This window comes from Mesocricetus auratus, unplaced genomic scaffold (genome assembly GCF_017639785.1).
Source record: "Mesocricetus auratus isolate SY011 unplaced genomic scaffold, BCM_Maur_2.0 Super-Scaffold_100691, whole genome shotgun sequence".
In the NCBI taxonomy this organism is placed as follows: Eukaryota; Metazoa; Chordata; class Mammalia; order Rodentia; family Cricetidae; genus Mesocricetus; species Mesocricetus auratus.
Window position 1 is genome coordinate 30,896,196 of NW_024429267.1, and position 19,243 is coordinate 30,915,438.

Sequence of the window (19,243 nt, forward strand, 5' to 3'; positions counted from 1 at the left end):
ACTGGGTGTGGTGAGATGAAAACAATTTCACACAGATAAGTTGTGAACCAAACACTCACAGGAAAAATGTGATGGGCAATCAGAGACTAGGCCATCTGTTTTCTGGTCTTGGTTTCTTTCTTAAAGAACTTAAATAAACATTCACACAGATTTCCCTAAGTAGCAAGAAAGCTATTCAAAGACAAATTAAATGACCTGGCAAGATTTCTCAGTAAATAAAGGTGATTGCAAGCAACTCACACAAATTGCCCTTTGACCTTCATTTATGCCACAGTTTAGGTGCACACACACTATAAATAAACAAGTCAATAAAATGAATAAGTATAAAGATTTGTAACAGGCCACATGAGAGAGGATATTTAAGGGACCCAGTTACTGTTTAGAATTTCCTTTTACCAGTTTTGAAAGAAAGAATGACTGGTTTCTAAACAATAGAGTCTGTGTAGGTCTCCATTTTAACTAGTAGGAAATTATGCAAGCCTTTACCCACTACACATTCCCTTTTCCATAATGCATCTGATTTTAACTATATTCACATGCAATTATGCTTAACATGGTAAATTGAGGATTCTCCACAAATACACATTTGAGGACACAGAGTTTTACCTCTTTGTGTCTGCATCAAAACCAAGTTCAGGCAGGACCGGCCCTTCTAGGAAGTTTTGGAAATAACCTTTGAAGAGAAACTGTCCAATTTTGGTGGTCACTGAGAGGAGATTGACTCCATTGTTCATAGTGTAGTGTGTGTGTGTGTTGTAATGCAAGTGGAAATCTTACGTTGTTAACAGGTATGCAGGAATGAGAAGTGTGCACATAGCCTCTGCAGATAAGTACATCATGATTAGAGTGTTGTGAGCATAGCCTAAGTCAAGCGGAGTTTAAGATGGCTAAGCTGTTCTTTACACTTGCTCGCCTTAACTAGCAAGTCAAGAAATAACAGGGGAGGAGCAAGACCACAACCGAATGCTTTCTGATATTTGTTTTCAAGGTTGTTAGGGTTTTGTAGTTGTTTGGTATTGTTTGTTTGTTTGTTTGTTTGTTTTCCTTCAAGCTCATTATTTGATTTTCCTACTTGGCAGTATGTCTTCTATTATTATTGCTTTTTTTGTTGCTGTTGCCTTCTTTTTATTAGACATACTCATCTTTTAATAGCTCTTTTTAAAGTAATCAAAAATTGGGGATGAGAAAAATGCCTCACCATAGCAAAGGAAGCTGCTGCCCCTGATGGAGGCTTTGGGCATCTTGAACAATAATGGGGACCTTGGTTCTATTATGAGCACAGCACTGTCAGGACTGGTAGTGTTGAAGGTAAAGTTGGACAGCAGCTCCTACAGAAAGGAGACTAGCTGCAGAGCCCAAAGCAACAGGTATCGATCATTAGGATACCTGAAACTGTTAGCATGCTTGAAACACCTGAACTTCATGAAAGAGGGATCCATGCCTCTCCTTGAGAAAGAGTATCAGTCAGAAAAGAGCAGAGAAGGGAGCCCCAAGGCATGTAAGGGGCATCTGAAGGGAGGAAAACAATATCGGCCTTGTGGTTGGCCAATGTACAGGAGAAGTAGGGTAGGCAGCGACGCACGTCCAAGTAGTCATACCACATCAGAGAAAGTAGAAAAGTCAGGTTGCACAGCATGGCATAAAGAGAGTAGCTGTCAGTCACATGACCTTATGCAATTGTAGGGACGGTGTGCCCTCTACAGGTCAAATGTTAAACATGTCTTTTTCAATTTCAAACTTGGTATTCTATAGGATAATCAAAATTATTGTCTAGTTATTATCACAATTTAAAACACTCTGTTGGATAGTGTAACTTAACTTCTTTAGATGACCTTTTTTTGTAATTGCCAATAAAATTTATGGAGTTTAATTTTTTTAAATGCAAATGTAGCTTTTAAGGGGAATGAAAACTTAAATAAGATAGTTGTGTTCAGGCCCAATCTTAACAGAAAGTAACGGTCAACTCAGAAAATCTATACTTTTAATATGTACCATATTAAACTTTCAGTTTTATCGTCCCTACTCCTTCTTGGGCAACTGCACTGTTTCTAGGGTAGATAGTGCCGTAATGTATCCTGTACGATAGCATCCAGGCTGGGTGGGTGAACAAAGTCCCACGTCCTCCTCGGAAGCTGCACTCACAACCAGGAGATGACTCTTTAAGGTTGCATGGTGAGTGACATATTTGGATGCTTTGCTTAGCTCTGTAAAATTTTGTGTTTCCCTTTCTGTGGTTAATCACATTTAATTTATGCCTGAAAATAAAGAATTATTTATGTGCAGAAGAGGTGGAGTTTGCTTGTTTGCTTGTGAGGTGTGGGTTGGACAGAAATCACATGACAAAATAAGGATGAGAGTGGCTCAAACATTTGAACTTATAAAGAACTGTTTCCATCTATGACAGTCTTCCAGGTGACAGGATGATTTACACAGCCTCTGACCCTGACAAGTAATAGACCACATCTGATGCCAGAACATATTACACACCTAAGAGGCAGCACGGCAGCATAAACGTTGTATTTTCCCTTCTCTTTGCTATTTCTAAGTAGTTCTTTCAGCCACCGAGTCATATGACTTTTTCCTTTGGGCGATGGCTTCATCTCCCCCAATTCTCCGAACAGATAAAATCAAACACTCTAGAACCAGCGAGACACTGCGTTTCTGTTGTCTGTAAGCTGACATGAGGCGAACAGCGAGTGTCCGGAGGTTTATTCATTCTGCTCTCTCCGTGTTGAAGCAGGAAAAGCCTTTTCACTTGGCTGCCTTTGAAGAGGTACTCAGACTGCCATGGCCTCTAAAGGTAAGGGTAGAGCTAGCCAGCAACTAAATGTGCCCTCGTATATATTATAACGACAAGTGCATGGCTATTGAAATACTATAGCCAGTGAGGTTGTTACTTGAAAAGCTGTTATTTATTGCTGTTGAACATTAGCATTTGAATTATTTTACACTAAAGTTTACTTTGTCCTAACTGAAAGTACACACACATTTTGGCCAAAAGAATGTAAAACATTCAGATGCAAAATGTGCTTTTGCTGTAGGGAATGTAAACTTAGCAAATTAGTAAGAAAGCTGTAAAGTAAAATTGAGGGTGGGGGATATTTAACTTAAACACAGCAATGGGATGAGATTCCAAGTGTAAGTGAATCTGTAAGAAAGATTCCATATAGGCATCTAAAAATGTTACTCAAACATCTGTGGTTGCTCATTTGTTGTTCAACACCATGTAGCACAGAAACCAACGAAGAACAGAACATCAGTGCAGCCTCAGTTTAATGCAGTAGGGCTAAATATTTTGCTTTATAAACTTAAAATATTTTTTAAATAATTGGCAGTAAATTCAGCATAAAAATCAATCAAAATGAAGAAAGTATTCCATTTAGGCAAGCAGATCTATTAGGGACATTACCAGAAAAGGGTACACTGTCACTCAGAACCCTAAAACTGTTTTAACATCTGTTTTAATTAAGACAGATTTCAAAAGATGAGAGAGAAGGTTTTGTCAGGATGCAGCCACAGTAAAATATTTCTAAAAATGAAATTATAATCCATTTTTATTCAATTATCAAAACAAACCACTATTAAACTCTACACTATAATAAAAAGTTTCAGAAGGAAGAAGTTTGGTTAGTGAAATTTTGAGAAGCATTTAAAACTAGCCTCAAATCAGATAATTCTATAAACACAAACTCTCCTAAATTGTTTAAAGAGATGATTCATTCCAAATAATGTGAATGCATTCTTCTTTGCTTCATAAACATATCTTTGACATCTATTAAACAAATGAAGTAGTCTTTGTATTTTTCGTTTTTATTTAATGTAGGCTTGAGAATCCTTGAGAAAGCTTATAAACAGATTATAAAATATATTTGAAAGAGAGAAATATTGAATTTTAATGTGGTCTCTATTTGAAGACAAATAAACACAAACCTTGACAAACATTTCCTGAAGACTAACACGAATACGGTCCAACTGACTCTAATTTTATAAATTAAGAGCAGCACCACAGTGGCCTGGAAGGGGAAGAGTTGCAGAGTGTGTAAAATATTTATGGTTTAGTTATACATTTTTAAAAGAGTAGATAGAAATTCAAAGCCAGATAGCAATTCAAAGGAGTTTCTTATTCATCTGGTGGTCTGGGTCTTTGAAGAAAATGTGACTGGAAAGCAATATTATGATTAATCTGCCAAAAAGATGTGATGTTCAGCAATGAAAAAGACTGGATTTGTGAATTAAAGAAACACTAAACCTAGACACAAACTTTAAGATAAAAACGAACATCCCTATGGCCAGCTAAAAACATTTAGCCCATGGCTTGGATAAACATTATAAAATCATAGTGAAAGGAAGGCATCATCCAAATAGGAAACCATGTTTGAGAAGTCACCTTATCTCATTTTACCTAAAATATGTTTGAGGGTATATTTTTGAAAAACATTTAAAGATATGGCATAACTTTATATTGCTCTTTGGCCTATGAAAGTCTATTGTAGGGTAGTATTTTCTCAGAGACTACGGGTAATGGGGCATTTTATAGACCAGTCCAAGACAGCCTGAACTGGATACTGTAGATCCAAAGAAATGCATATCATCTGGAACCCCTCCACTTGGTAAAATAAATGCATGGAAAGGCATCCTCTGGGCCCACTGTTAGGTCAGAAACCTAGTAGCCCAGGTCAGGGATATGAAGCCCCTTTCCAGACATTTAACAACCTACTGTAGTGTGCTGAAGCAGAATAGTTTATAAGATAAACTTGAAGTAATTTGCCAATCTTTTCTAAAAACAATGACAATAAGAGACAATGTAATATTGTAGCAGCTTATATTATGAATGAACCTTGTTCTTATTGTGGAGTTTTGCACAATTTTGCACCAAACGTAGTTCTCATAATTTTTTTTAAAAAGATACACTCACAGGACTACCACCAAGAGCAAGACATGTAATGCTTCCAGCTGCTGACAGTGTTCCCTTTGTAGCCAATAACCACACACCCCCATACTCCCATTAACTATTATTATGCATTCTGTTTGTGACCTATATTTTCTAGATCATGATTTTGCCACTCGTTTGCTTTTGGTTTTGTCTTCTGCAAAATGATGATGACAGTTGTTATAAGCACTAATGTTGGACAAGGTGTTTGTTGCATTCACTGTTTTCCATCTGTTGCTTTTATGACCGGTAGCTCTCCTCTGATTTTACATAGTTTTACATAGTCTTCCTGGTCTGGGGTTCCCCCATGGAATTCCCTTCCAGTGTCTTTTCCTAAGAACAAGAGCAGTTATCTCCTTCCTTTGTGCCTGTTCCTGTGGTCAGAACACTTCTGGAGGAATCCTTGTGGGAAGCCAACTGCTACAGCCTTATCACTTACAAGTTCTATTACAGAGGGGTCAAAGGACAAGTTTCTTCGTTCACTTAATCCTAAAGCAAGCCCTGTACAGATCTCAAATGCCACAGATAAATTCAAATTTAGCAACCGACATCAATATTAATGTAAATCCAACCAGTTCCCACAACCTGAGGGGTAAATAAATAAATGAGTCATCTGGCAATTGCCCCTCATTAACACTTCCTGTATGCACAAATTTAACAAGCTTGTCATTACTAGAATCAAATTATTCCTTTGTCCAAAGAGACATTCATTCATCTGTGTTCCTTCATCTCTGTTTAGACTTTGCTTGGGTTTCTTAATGATGGGAGTTTATTATCTTAGAAAGAATTCTGGTAAATTTTTAATCTGCATTTGTGATTGCAAGATACAGGAAAATACCCCAAACACACAAAATTTTTATAAATCTGGGTATCCTTACAGAAATTAGACCATTATAATTTATATTAAATATTTATATAGCACCCCAATCTTAGTATATGTTCAATGAAAGCAATTGCTCAAAACATATACAGCTGTTATAAATTTCTTCTTTGTATCAATTCAGAACCAATTCCTTCGTCCCACTCATGTACTTGTTACTTAACAACATTTCAGTGTATGGTAGCCCACAAAGGCCATGGTCCATAAAATGCTGTTGCTTAATAATGCTAGCTCTTAAACATACTCCATGACCTTCACACATCCGTGAAATCACCTAATGATTGATATATTCTCAAATAGTGTTAATGCTGTTAAGTAATGTGATGCTTAATTGTGCTTGTTTTACATGAGGAACCCTATTATAGTTTTTTTTAACTTGACCATTCACTTTCTTGTGAACAAAAGATAAGTTAAAGCAAGGCAACATTGATGAACCACTTAAATTTATTCACATTTTTCAGAAAGAGCCTTGACATTCTATGAGGGTGAGAAACATGACCCACCAGTAGTCTTTGGAAAAAAAAAACTTAGCATCTAATGAGGGAAATAACACAATGATTTTTATGAGAATGAAATAGATAAACTAGTAGAAATCAATCATTTATAATTTTGGATAAAGATTTGCCTGTCTAGGATGTCTGCATAATACTACATAGAACTAATACACAATAAATAAGCAATCTAGAGTTCAATGTGGGATGACTATGACTAACATAGAAGCATATTTACTCAACATTAATGTTGATATTATTTGATATCTCTACACTAACAAAGTGACCTTTATATAATTCTGTAATTATGCTAATACATTGATAAAGTATGGACCTCTTTAAGCTTACTCAGTTTAACAGTGGTTTTTCAGAGGGTATCCTCATGCCATTAGGACAATTAGCTTTATCTGAGATCTTATCAAAATGCAACTTTACAAGCCTCCCACCCCATTTTCTGAATAAATAACTGGAGAGAGCCCCAACACCTTTTTTGACAGGTCCCCACCCCAGGTGGGCAATAATATCATGACAAATAAATTAGACAGAGTAACTTCATAAAGTATAAGCAGACCCATAACACTCAAAGAAAGGAAACTACTTAAAGGTAGTCAAAATTCCAATGAAAAATTCAAGTCTAAGGCTATTCTTTCATGAGTAAGGCTATCTAGAGTCTACTATCATCTATTTTGCTTTCGTAGTCTATAATTATTCAACTTTTTGAAGAGGTGTTATCTTGGAGTTATACACAAACATATTTATACATGCAGTGTATCTCCAGGCCAATTATTTAAGCCAAGTTATTCAACTTTGTCTCACAATTACCAGTGTTATTCTACATTCTTTTTGTCTGGCTGAGAAGTCAAGTGGTGTGGTATGGAGTAGTAAAACAAACGAAATACATTAAAGTGAGAGAGAAATCAATCAAGGAACAAACTTCCACTTAAATAAAAAAAAAGAAAAAGAAGGAAGGAAGGAAGGAAGGAAGGAAGGAAAGAAGCAAAAGCAACTTAAATTTTAACACACATAAAGATATTCATTCTCTTACAGATTCACAGAATCAAAAGCCTGAAAGTCTGCCTGGTTTTCTTCCTGGAGCCACAAACCCGGATCAACACTCTCGAGCAGCTTCTTCTCATCCCAGGAAACAAGCAAGGCAGCAGCCTAATGAACCTCAGCCAAGTAGTTTCCTGCCAACAGCCAGTCTCCCCCCTGGTCTAGAATATTTAAGCCAGGTTTGCGTGCCTTTCCATTTCTACTCTCATGTTCCCTTTAAAAGCATTTCACACTCAGATTCTTGTTTTTCAACCAATAATTTAGCAGAGTACAGAGTGCATTATAAATCGTAAAGTTATAAAGCACTGACTTCATTTATTTTTTTATTTAGATAGAACTTTATTCCATACTATTGCCACCTATCCTTATTTACTTGACAAAGTGACAAGACTAAATAGTTTTGACTTTGCCATTTAGCACATTTATCTACCTTCTGCTCATTGCTCAAGGTGTGGAGATATTCACAAGGAATTATCAGACTAGGCCACCTGCAGCTATTAATTAAACATTTATTGAGCACTTGTATATCCAAGGCACATAAGAAGCATAAAGCCTAACCCCTGTCACTCTACATTGTATTAGGTAATGATCAAACAAAAATGTTGATTAAAGCATGTAAAGCATGACATGAAAGCCAGGAAAGCACACATCTTTAAGGGAGAAGGTAGTCCTGCAGACTTTTGCAAGGAGTTGAGACCTTTCAACAGATCTCTCATAAGCAACATGAAAGTCCAAGGGAAGACAAGTTACCACGCCCACGTTACGGTCTTCTGATGTTTCTGAGTCCCCAGGTCAACCTCCTGGAATGATCATATCACACTATTAGGTACTGCTGCTGTTCTAGTTGTGGCAGGATGGACAACACTTCAAGCCTTGCAAAACTTTGTCACGTGAAAGGAAAAAGGAACTGCTGTTCATATGTGGCTGTATTGTTGTTTTAGCACATTATCCTATACAAAACTAGAAAGACTCCAATATTGAGATGTCAGCACATCTGCTGCGAAGCTCCCTTGTTTGGCATTCCTTCAAACATAAAGTCTATCTCTTTTATCAAAATCGAGTATCTGCGTTTATTTCCTTAAGGTACAAGAGATTTCTGCTATGCCTGATAGGGTTTAAGCTGCATGCAGCATATGTTCCTGGGAAAATGTTTATAGATGCAGATGCCTTCCCCAGAAACCCACTGGCAGACAAATTTTCTATAGAGACTGGCGAGCTCAGGGACCTACCAAAAGGAGCTGGAAAAGCTAACCTACCATCGTCCATCTGCAAAAAGGATCAGCTGTAATAGCTGACTAGAGTTGATTAACTGCTGCAAGCTGTTTGGGAGTGTTGTCAGACAAGGTTTTGCCAAATATAAAAGTGATATACCAGCGCCAGAGGGCTGAGGTTTGATGATCACATATGGTCATCACATATTCCTCTTCCACCCATGAATGATGACACACCATGGCCAGATGCTTGACGTGAATGCGTGTTCTAACCTTCAATAAATAGACATAAGAATTCGCGAGCTTTAGTTCTAAATGTAGCAGGTTTTCTAAAAGCATTCCTTTGCTAATATTTTTTAAGAAAACAAAATATGCCGTAAATTGTTAAGATTTTTGCTTCTAAAGGGAGTAACTTACTCATTTTATGCTAGCAGAATGTGGGTTTTCTTGAAGCCATGTACGTATAAAAAGGTAAGTGGGCATTTCAAAACTATTTCATGTAAGTCTGTAAGAGAACATCTGTTAAATGACTTTGTATGTGTTAACTGCCTTTCCTTTTATTGAAAACATAACTTTTTAAAACATCATATATCCTGATCACATTTCCCCCCATCCTCTTCTCCTTCAAGTCCTACCCAACTTTCCCTTCTTTCTAGATCTACCCCCTTTCTGCCTCTCATTAGAAAATAAACAGGCTTCTATAGGATAACAATAAAATAAAGTATAATATAATAAGATAATATAAAACAAAAATAGCAATAGGAATTAGACAAAACAAAAAGAAGAAAAAGAGCCCAAGAGATGGCACAAGAAATACAGGCCCACTCATTGACACACTCAGGAATCCCCTAAAAACACTAAACCGGAAGCCATATAGAACTGTAGGTTTAAAAATAGAATAAAAATGAAACACACACACAGAGACACAAACATATATATATATATAATAAAAAATTAAAATTGTATATTTTTTAAATGAAAAGTCCTGACATTACATTTTAAATCAGGGAACCTCCAATGATGTCAATGAGTTCATTTTCTTTTGGTCATCAACTAGCAGGCATGTAGTCTACCCTTAAGAGTAGTTTGTTTCCCCAGTAAGACTCCCTTGAAGGAAATTCGATTTTCATTTGCAAGTGATTATCAGTTGGAGGCTGCTTCTGCATTAGGAATGGGGGCATGTGTCTAGGTCTCCTTTCAGGTCTAGGGCACCATCTGGTGCACACTCACACAGGCCCTGTGTATGGTGCCTTAGTCTCTGTGAGTTCATATAGTTTTGAGCATGTTGATTTAGAGGGCGTTGTTTTCTTGGTGTCATCCTCCCCCTCTTGCTCTTAAACTCATTTGGCCTCTTCTTCAGCAGGTTTTCCTGAGCCATGAGGGGAGGGATTTGATGAAGACATCCATTTAGGGTTGAGTGTTCAGAGATCTCTCACTCTCTGCATAACATCTGGCTGTGGGTCTCTTCTGTATTTGTTCCCATCTGCTGCAGGATGAATCTTCCAGTTTGAACAGTGGATATACGGGCACTGGAAAAAGCTGATTGTTCAATACTCATCCTGCTTCTTCATTTCTTCACAAGAAATTTGGGATAATTTTAAAATGTCTTTTCTACATTATTATTTAGAGGTTATTTTAAAATATCCTAAAAATATTGTTTGGTGTATCACTTCTTTTTCTCATTATCAGGGTTAACGTAAACACTGTTGCTTTTCTTGTCCTTGGCAATTCTGACTTGGGGTTTTAAGAATTCTATAAATTATTAGCTGAACAATAACTTATGGTGAAGACAGGCCATGAGTTCTGTCAGTGAGACATAGACTCATAGAGGAATTACAGGGTTGTTATTTGAATAATAAATTCTTCCTTACAAAATGTGTTCTTTAGTTGAAACATGGCACATGTGTTGTCATAGATCTAGAATAACAATTAAATATTTTCTTCTCAGAGTTTGCTTCGATTCCTGCAGCTAAGGCTTTACTTATAAATTGTGAGTGTTCTAAACATTTCAATGAAAATGACAGACTTCATGTTGTACTAAGGGCTGTGGTGGATTGTCTTTCATTTCCTTCGTATTGTCCTTTGCAGTTGGACCTGATAATCATCCATCAGCAAGTGGAACTTCTTGGGAGTAAGTACATCAGATTGTGCATTTATTCAAACATCTGAAAAGGCCTTACTGTCCTGTAGGAGGAAGTCTGTATGCCGCCATTAACCATGTGACTTACTAGAGGCACATACAGATGAGGTAATAAAAGTGTGGTTTACCACACCACTAACCACACCCACTTTAGGCATGACTAAAGACGTATATGGCCAGACGTAAAGACCTATACGTACGTACGTAGGCGGTGAACTGCGTCACTAGCCAGGCCCACTTTTGGGCATGGCTAGGGGGCGTTACGGGGGAAGGCATAAAAGACAGCACACAGGAAGTCTCGCTCTCTTTTCCCGGGGTTCGGCTTCCGGGGCAGGGGGGAATCTACTTGGCTCATCTGGGTTACTTGTTTGGCATCTTGTGAGTAATTTCTACCATAAATACTTAGTTTTACTTTCAGTAATTGTGTTGATTATCGTTACAGCATCCTTTGGAGCCACACTGTCCACAAGTTTCTTTACAACTAAAATGTTATAAACAATGGCTAGAAAAGAGCAAATGATTGTTTGACCTATTTTTTAAACCAGAATTAAATGTATTAATTTAACCACAGCTATAAGTATAAATGTAAGTCCTTCATAGGAATGACATCCAAATCTAATAAAATTAATCTTAAAGTGACAAGCAGTAATTAATATCCCATGGATATTAATCATTGAAATTTCTTAACATTCTGAGAAGGGGAAATCACAGTTGAGAGCATATTAAAATTTAATCTACACAAATGCTATCATTTTATTGCTTCACAATTGACTCAATAAAATAAGCATACAACTTATCAATTGTATGAAGATGATTAATAATTTCAAATTCTTTGCGTGTTCTCTATTTATAAGATTCTATATTACTCCAGAATATGTCAGAATTGAAGAAGTTGGCCAGCGCCACTTCTGTGAAAGCTAAAAGTAATTTTAGATAGAGTAAAAAATACCACTGTAAATTGTCCAAATAACTTGCAGAAGAATAATAGGGCTATTATTTGAATAATGCATTCTACCTTACACAATCCATTCTTTGGTTGAAAGGTGTCACAACATATTTGTTCGTAGTACTAGAATAAAAATTAGTTAAAGTTGTTAGTTTTATTCTCAGATCTTGCTTTGACATCTGAGGCTAAGTCTTCGAAGTTTAAAGCATGGAAAGAGACATGTATGAAGATGAGACTATCAGCCCAGTAATTCTGCAGTAATTCTCATATACACCTTAACTTTTTGACACATGGTGATCCAAATCAAAGCATGTCTTCATAAGATGTGTTTTCTGATAGTGATACTTGGCACTGAGACCTCCAACAAATATGAGATCAAAAACAGCTTGGGACAAAGAATTTACTTTGCAGTGGAGGAAAGCATCTGTTTTAATCGTAATGTGTGTTCCACGCTGAGAGCCTGCACCCTGAGGATCACAGACAACTCGGGTCGAGAGGTGATTACAGTGAACAGGCCCCTAAGGTGTAACAGCTGCTGGTGCCCTTGCTACCTACAAGAGGTTGGTCACTGCTTCTGAGCATCTTTCCTTTTTAAGATAATTCTTTTAAGCGGCATTCATCTGGAGCTATGAGACAGTCAACTAAACAGTTTTTTAAATTTATATCTTCCCTTTTAGGACAAGGAAAACATGAAAATTTTGGTGGGGCGCTTCTTCCATTGTAACTCATAACTATGGCAGCTTGCATTAGATTAAACGGTAAAGGGAGCTTGTGCATACTGTAAATGCGACATAGCCTCCTGAACTAGCATAGTAACCAAGTAATTGTGAATATCTACAGGTTCCCACTACACAAATACTGTCATCTTCTCTTACAGTAGTAATGCCCAGGAGGTACCATGATACTTAATCTCTTCTAAGGTGTTACCTTTCCTTGGTGTTATTCTTCTCAGAATAACATTTCCCATTTGCATATTCAATAAACCAATGGTATGCAATAGAGTGATGTTTTTCAATTATTTTATTTTAGAACATAATTGAGTGTCATTTTAATAGAGCTGCAACAATAATTTTCATTCTCAACTTGATACGTTTCTGTTAACTAGAATATTGTTTAGTTTTCTATTCTGCAGATTATATATGTGTGTGTGTGTGTGTTCTGAGTCCTAAGACATTATGTATATATATTATGTATGTATATATATGTATATATATGCACATATGTTTGAAAAGATTGATTCACAGGGAGTTAAAAGCATATGTGGGAGGAGAGAGTGAATTTGTGTATTTTGTTCAAATATATGTCATATGCATGACTACGACACATATATGCCATATGTAAGGCATATGCCATATATGACTATATACATGTATGTCACATATATATGAGTATATGAAAACATGTCTATATATGTATGTATTTGTATATATATATGTACATATATATATATATAAATCTGGGGAAGTACTAAGCATACCAGTGGAATGAATCCTTAGAATTTACATGACAAAATACAAATTGCCAAAAGAAAACACCACTTCGTATCCTAAATAGATATACATATATATATATGTACTCAAAATACACTGTATATAAAATATACTATATATAGTCAAAATGCATCACACACACACACACACACACACACACACAGTCTATCCAAGAACACTGTAGATGTATGTATACACAAGATGATAAACCTAGCATGGGGCAAAAATGATATAAACAGGTAGAGAACTGATTTACTTCAAAAGAAGCATTTTCTATTTGCCCCAATCTCAAGGTATCTTACAAAAGGATTTTATTTGGGTTACATTCAAATGCTAAAATAATGTCTGAAATGATGAGTGTGAACATTCAACAACTGGTAAAAGAGGTTAAAATAGATCTGTGTTATGGCTATAACTGAGAAGTAGTTACTGACTTTGTCCATGCTTAAAAGTTACAATTCACTCATGGTCACAGGTGAGATGGAATGATAATGTGCCAAGGACACCAGGGCATTTAGAGGGGAGTGCTAAAGATATCAGGGTAATGAATTCTTACCATTTTCATGAAAAATACAAAAAGTTAAAACACCAATTTTCAAAATATATTTATGACTCTTATCAACGATTTCATAGCAAATATTGTGTAGGTGTAAGCTGACATTCTTATGTGGTTAATGCACAATAACCTTTTAAAATCCCATTTTATTTTCTCTTACAGCTAGAAATTCAAGCCCCTCCTGGTACTACAGTTGGTTATGTTGCACAAAAGTGGGACCCCTTTCAACCCAAATTCACAATCCAAAATGCAAACAAAGAAGATATTTTGAAAATTATTGGTCCCTGTGCAACTTGTGGCTGTTTTGGCGATGTGGACTTTGAGGTATGAATGACAAGTAGAGTTTTGCTTAGGTCCTGATTTCTTGCAATGTAATTCAACTTATAAAATATCCAAATCCTGGGTCTGAAGAGATGGCTCAGTGGTTAAGAGCACTGACTGCTCTTCCAGTGAACTGGGATTCAATTCCCAGCACCCACGGCAGTTCACAACTGTCTGTAACTTCAGTTCCAGGGGGTCGGGCATCCTCACCCAGACATACATGCAGGCAAAACCTAATATACATTTAAAATTGTTTTCAATTAAAGAATTTAAATCATGATGTATCCCTTAAATACATTTTAAGAATTGTGTATTAGTGTACTACTGTAATAAATCTTGTTTCCATGTCAATAATAACAACCATTACTCCAAAGAGTCTAAGTCCATGAGCTTTTAGTAAAAATAATGCAACGACAATGTATTGTCCTTAGCAATTTTATCTGTCATAGACCACTGCACATGATTCAAAGAAACTTTAAAATATGAAAATTATAAAATTAAAATTGTTGACATATTTGCAAAATACAGAAGATAAACTACTGTACTTCCTTACCTAAAAGAGTAAAGTCTTATTATTTTCAACTTTAGAATCTGAAGATTTGAACATCAAGATTTTATGTGTGTGTGTAGAGAGAGAGAGAGAGAGAGAGAGAGAGAGAGAGAGAGAGAGAGAGAGAGAATGAGAGTAAGAGAGAATATTGTGATTTTTAGATAACCAACACGCTGTTAGTGTTAAAGATCATGGTAACCTTATGTTGGTGAGGTTGCCTCATAGGGAGTTAAAAGCTCACATGGGGAAGAGTGAATATGTGTATTTTGACTACCAAATTTATCTCTGCCCTTTCCTGTTGGCCTGCTTGATGGACATTTAACCCCATTCAGGTCTCATTTCAGAAGCATACCCCACTAGAGTGACACTATGTAAAGCTATGTTTGTAAGCTTGTACGATGATGTGCTCTCGGGTTTTAAAATTGGCAGTTGCAAATTTAACCTGCAACATGTGTACTCTCTTAACAGATTATTGTGAACATACATTATAGGCAGGGTTTGACAAAGCCATCAGCTTTTAAAGCATCTCCTTCTCACTGTTTGTATCCCACCCAGGTCTGTTATCCATACTTATGCAGGAACCTACACGCACCGAGAACACAGACTTTGTTACTTGACTTGTCCTAGGCCCAGAATTGTTGCATGGATTTTTGTTTGTTTTGTTTTTGTTTTGTAATACAGGGTTTCTTAGTGTAGCCCTGGCTGTCATTGAACTAGCTCGTAGACTAGTTTGGTCTTGAACTCACAGAGATCCACATACCTCTGCCTCCTGAGAGCTGGGATTAAAGGTGTTTGCCACCACGGCCTGGTTATATGGCTTCTTAATAATATGGTTGTATTATTATTATTGTTATGATTGAGGAGAATTTAAACAGCAGGGCTTAGTTTCCATGCTATAGCTGTAACGTAAGAAACCTTCCCTATTTTCTATTTTCTATCATCATAGGAAAAGGGAAGTTCCATATTAAATGTGTCAGTGTCAGATAATATACAGGATAAAGAAATAAATAGTTGATAGAGTCAGAGTTGACCCTCACTCAGTGGGCGTGGTAGACTTCATTGTCAGACGCATCTCAGTCTCCTGTTTATACAGTAGCTCAAAGTGATGTCTTATACTTATGGTTAGTTAGAAGGGAATGTGTTGACAGATGGCTGAGTGTAGCATAAAAGTGTAGTTTGACAATGTATTATGTTTAAAAATTTTAATAATTATACAGTTGATAAATTTTTAACATTTATGAATTATACCTAGAAAATAATTTACTTCATCCAAATAGTGTTTTAATATTATTTTAATACACATGCAACACAGTATATATACTGTCCGTATACATATTTTATGATGACAAATTCAGGTTTAAAATCTGAACATGTGTACCTTCATGCTTAGCTACATAATGAAAAGATGTGCCTGCTGCCATCTTGTGGTTGTCTAGACTTAATTGTTTACTCCATCTGCATAGAAAACAAAAAGGAAGACAAATTATAATGGTCTACAAACTGGCAGTCTGAAATTTTGGAGCACTGTGGAGGTAAATATCCACACCTGTGCTGATACACAGTCACACGCAACATAGAGCTCCTTCTGGAGGATGACGAGTAATACAGGGCCTCAAATTCATCAGGAAGGCAATGTCAGCTATCTTTTTATCTGCAAATCTCATACCTTTTATTTTTCTTTTCAAAGGTGAAAACTGTGGATGAAAAGTTTACAATTGGGAAGATTTCCAAGTACTGGTCCGGATTTGTCAATGACGTATTCACCAATGCTGACAACTTTGGGATACATGTTCCTGCCGACCTCGATGTGACACTCAAAGCAGCAATGATTGGCGCTTGCTTTCTCTTTGTAAGTTTGGTCTAAGCTGCAGGAACGACTGCTTTCCTTACATACCAGACAGCATAGGGCTAATCCTCCTCCACACAGTCTTGACCTATGGAACATGCTTTACACAAAGAAGTCAGTTTAAGGTAGGATCATCATCCTTCGAAAATGAGTTTATATTTCACTCAGGCTAGCATCAAAGGATACAAGTAACACCTTTGGCAAATGCTTGACTACGTCCTGTCTTGGGTCTTCCCGATTATGATCATTTTGAACTCACAGAAACTTGTGGGATTCTTTTTTTTTTTTTTCAAATAAGCCGTCTTGCATTTTCCCTTTGTTGTTGCTCAGATTTTAAGATCTCAAACTTAATAATTACATTATCTATGCTGCTGTTGAATAAGCTCAATCCATTTATTGTGTCTCTGCTAAAGACGCTTATAAAACACATTAACTAAAAGTAATTCCATAGTTATACCTTTGATGGACACAGAGAGTTAAGTATAAAATAGATAAATAGAGATAGATGTATATCAGAATTATTTCTTCAAAATCTTTTGAGAAATTTGCTTAATTAATCATTAGAAATTGGTCCCTATATTTACCTACAAATCAAAGCTATCCCAATTAATTTTCCCTGTCACCAAAGTATTCATTCATAGAACTTTATCACTTCTTGTTTATCCTTCCCATTTTTGGTCATTCCACACTTCAGTAATTACCTTTCAACACACACACACACACACACACACACACACACACACAGATATACTCTTACACATACACACACATAGAAGAACACACTCTCACACAAACACATGTTCACATGCCCATTCTCTTGCCTGTTCATTAGATCTTTCTGATAAAGATGTTCAATTAATTTCATATTGAAAACAGTAGATCTGTTCTCTATTAACCTACTTTGCAGACAGGCTGGTGACAAAACAGTCCTGGTAAACAGTAGATGTTTTCCAGATCTTAAACCTTATTGATTTTTCCTTTTGTTCATTTTCCAAAGCCTGAATATTTTTGCTTTGGCAAGTGTGTTTCCTGTCCTTGGCTCATATTCTTTGAGAGATGAATGTGATATAGGCAGATTGTTTAGATCCCACTCCATATGTAGTATATCACACAATCTCTGCATGCCATGAAAGCTTGTAGACTCTCAGCTTTCACTATATGCACCAGGGCCAGTGCTTGAATACGAGGTCTAATGAGTCCTCTGTACTCAATAAACTCAAATGAAGACTAATGTTGATAATTTCCCAGTTAAACAAATGGGTAATACTCCAGCAACTAAGAAAGACACATACTTAACAGACAATAGAAAGAATTCTCATCCACTTGTTAAATCATAACCTAATGATGCCTTTGCAATTTGACCAATATATGTCTTGAGACGGCTTCTCAAATGTATCTCTGAGGTAGATTACAAACACTTAAAAGGTGATGCCTGTTATCATTCTTCCTCTGCATTATCAGGTTTATAATTGAATTTTACAATCTTGGTCAATCCCAAAATTTTGATTGATGATATTGGGATTATTTAGATAAGGGTTTAAGTTCCTTCCATGAGGAAAATTCATTCAACATGTGAGAATCATGAGCCTTAAAACATTATAGTTTTTATTCTTCCCATAAATCATGCATTACAGGAACACGACTAGGAAAATTATTGCTTCACATAATCAAAGCTGGCATGCTAAGCTCTTGATCCTAATTGATGCCTCTTTTATCAATTCGTTCACATTCAGTCTGTTTATTTGTAGGACTTTATGTTCTTTGAACATTCACTTGCTGGATTATAACAAGCACAGTGACAAAAACAATAAAATATGCAGAACACATTTCAGTAAGTAAAAGGCAAGTTTAAATGGTCTCCCTTCCTTTGAAGATGTCTATATTTGACACTATCTAATTCTTTTTCATTTTCTCCTAGATGTCCCTTGGGCTCCGAATTTAATTTTGAATGGCCTGAACATTTGAATTTTTATAACTAAATGTTAATTATTATATTTATTAAAACACGGTGTAATGAGACAATTACCTGGTCGTGAGTGCACGATAGCTAAATACGCAATTACTAGTATGAGTACAAGGTTACTTTGGGAGATTACCATTCTCGTTTCATCCTTTTGAAGTCACTGCAATGGTGAGCATGAAAGATGAGAGCTAAGGCTTGCAGCATCACTGATGGGGATTCAATGTTTAGAGAACACTTTGAAGTGTCTCTGCTACTAAGGGTGGTTACTAATCAAAAGACATGAATTGCTAAACTATCTTTTCAAAAGTAGTTCTTTTTTACTTTCTTAATTTTATTTGTTTTTATAATTTTCTCATGTAGTCTTAACAAATTAAAGTATAAGCATTATTTTATAATGCATTTTTCACATTTTTGAGAGAGATCTCATACATCCTAGACTCTGTTAATTTTCTTACTAAGTAAAAATGTTTTATTTATATTGGAAAAAGCTGAAGATTAAGTAAATAATATATGTAAAGATCCGGGGAAAGATAGATAGCTTCTATTTCTTGAAGTAGCAGAGGCATAATTATATTCTGTTAGGCAATTAACTAAAGCACTGAGCAGACTCTTTCCAGAGATTTAAATAGCCATGTGAATAGATGCTAAATTAACAAAAACAGCCTTACCTACTAGGGTTTTATCTAACTACTATGAAGTTTCTGCCATTTAAAAGATCTGAGACTTCAAAATGAAGAATGGACAGCTCTGGAGTTGAAAACAAACAGAAAAAACTAAAGAGTCAGACCTGAATCCATGCCTCAGGACAGAGGGAAGAAAGTATACTAAGTACAATTGATTCAGAACTAACATGATGCTGGATGCCA

The 19,243-nt window shown here is 36.1% G+C and overlaps 1 protein-coding gene across 1 annotated transcript; it reads left to right on the forward strand.

Moving 5' to 3' along the window:
* The first annotated feature begins 1,370 nt into the window (after positions 1–1,370).
* On the forward strand, positions 1,371–18,642 carry Plscr5 (phospholipid scramblase family member 5). The gene is made up of 8 exons (XM_040740263.1): positions 1,371–2,800; positions 7,349–7,533; positions 10,654–10,696; positions 11,991–12,211; positions 13,860–14,021; positions 16,256–16,417; positions 18,163–18,245; positions 18,333–18,642. The coding sequence occupies exons 1-7, from the start codon at positions 2,788–2,790 to the stop codon at positions 18,199–18,201; spliced, it is 825 nt and encodes a 274-aa protein (XP_040596197.1). The 5' UTR covers positions 1,371–2,787; the 3' UTR covers positions 18,202–18,245; positions 18,333–18,642.
* The last annotated feature ends 601 nt before the right edge of the window (positions 18,643–19,243 follow it).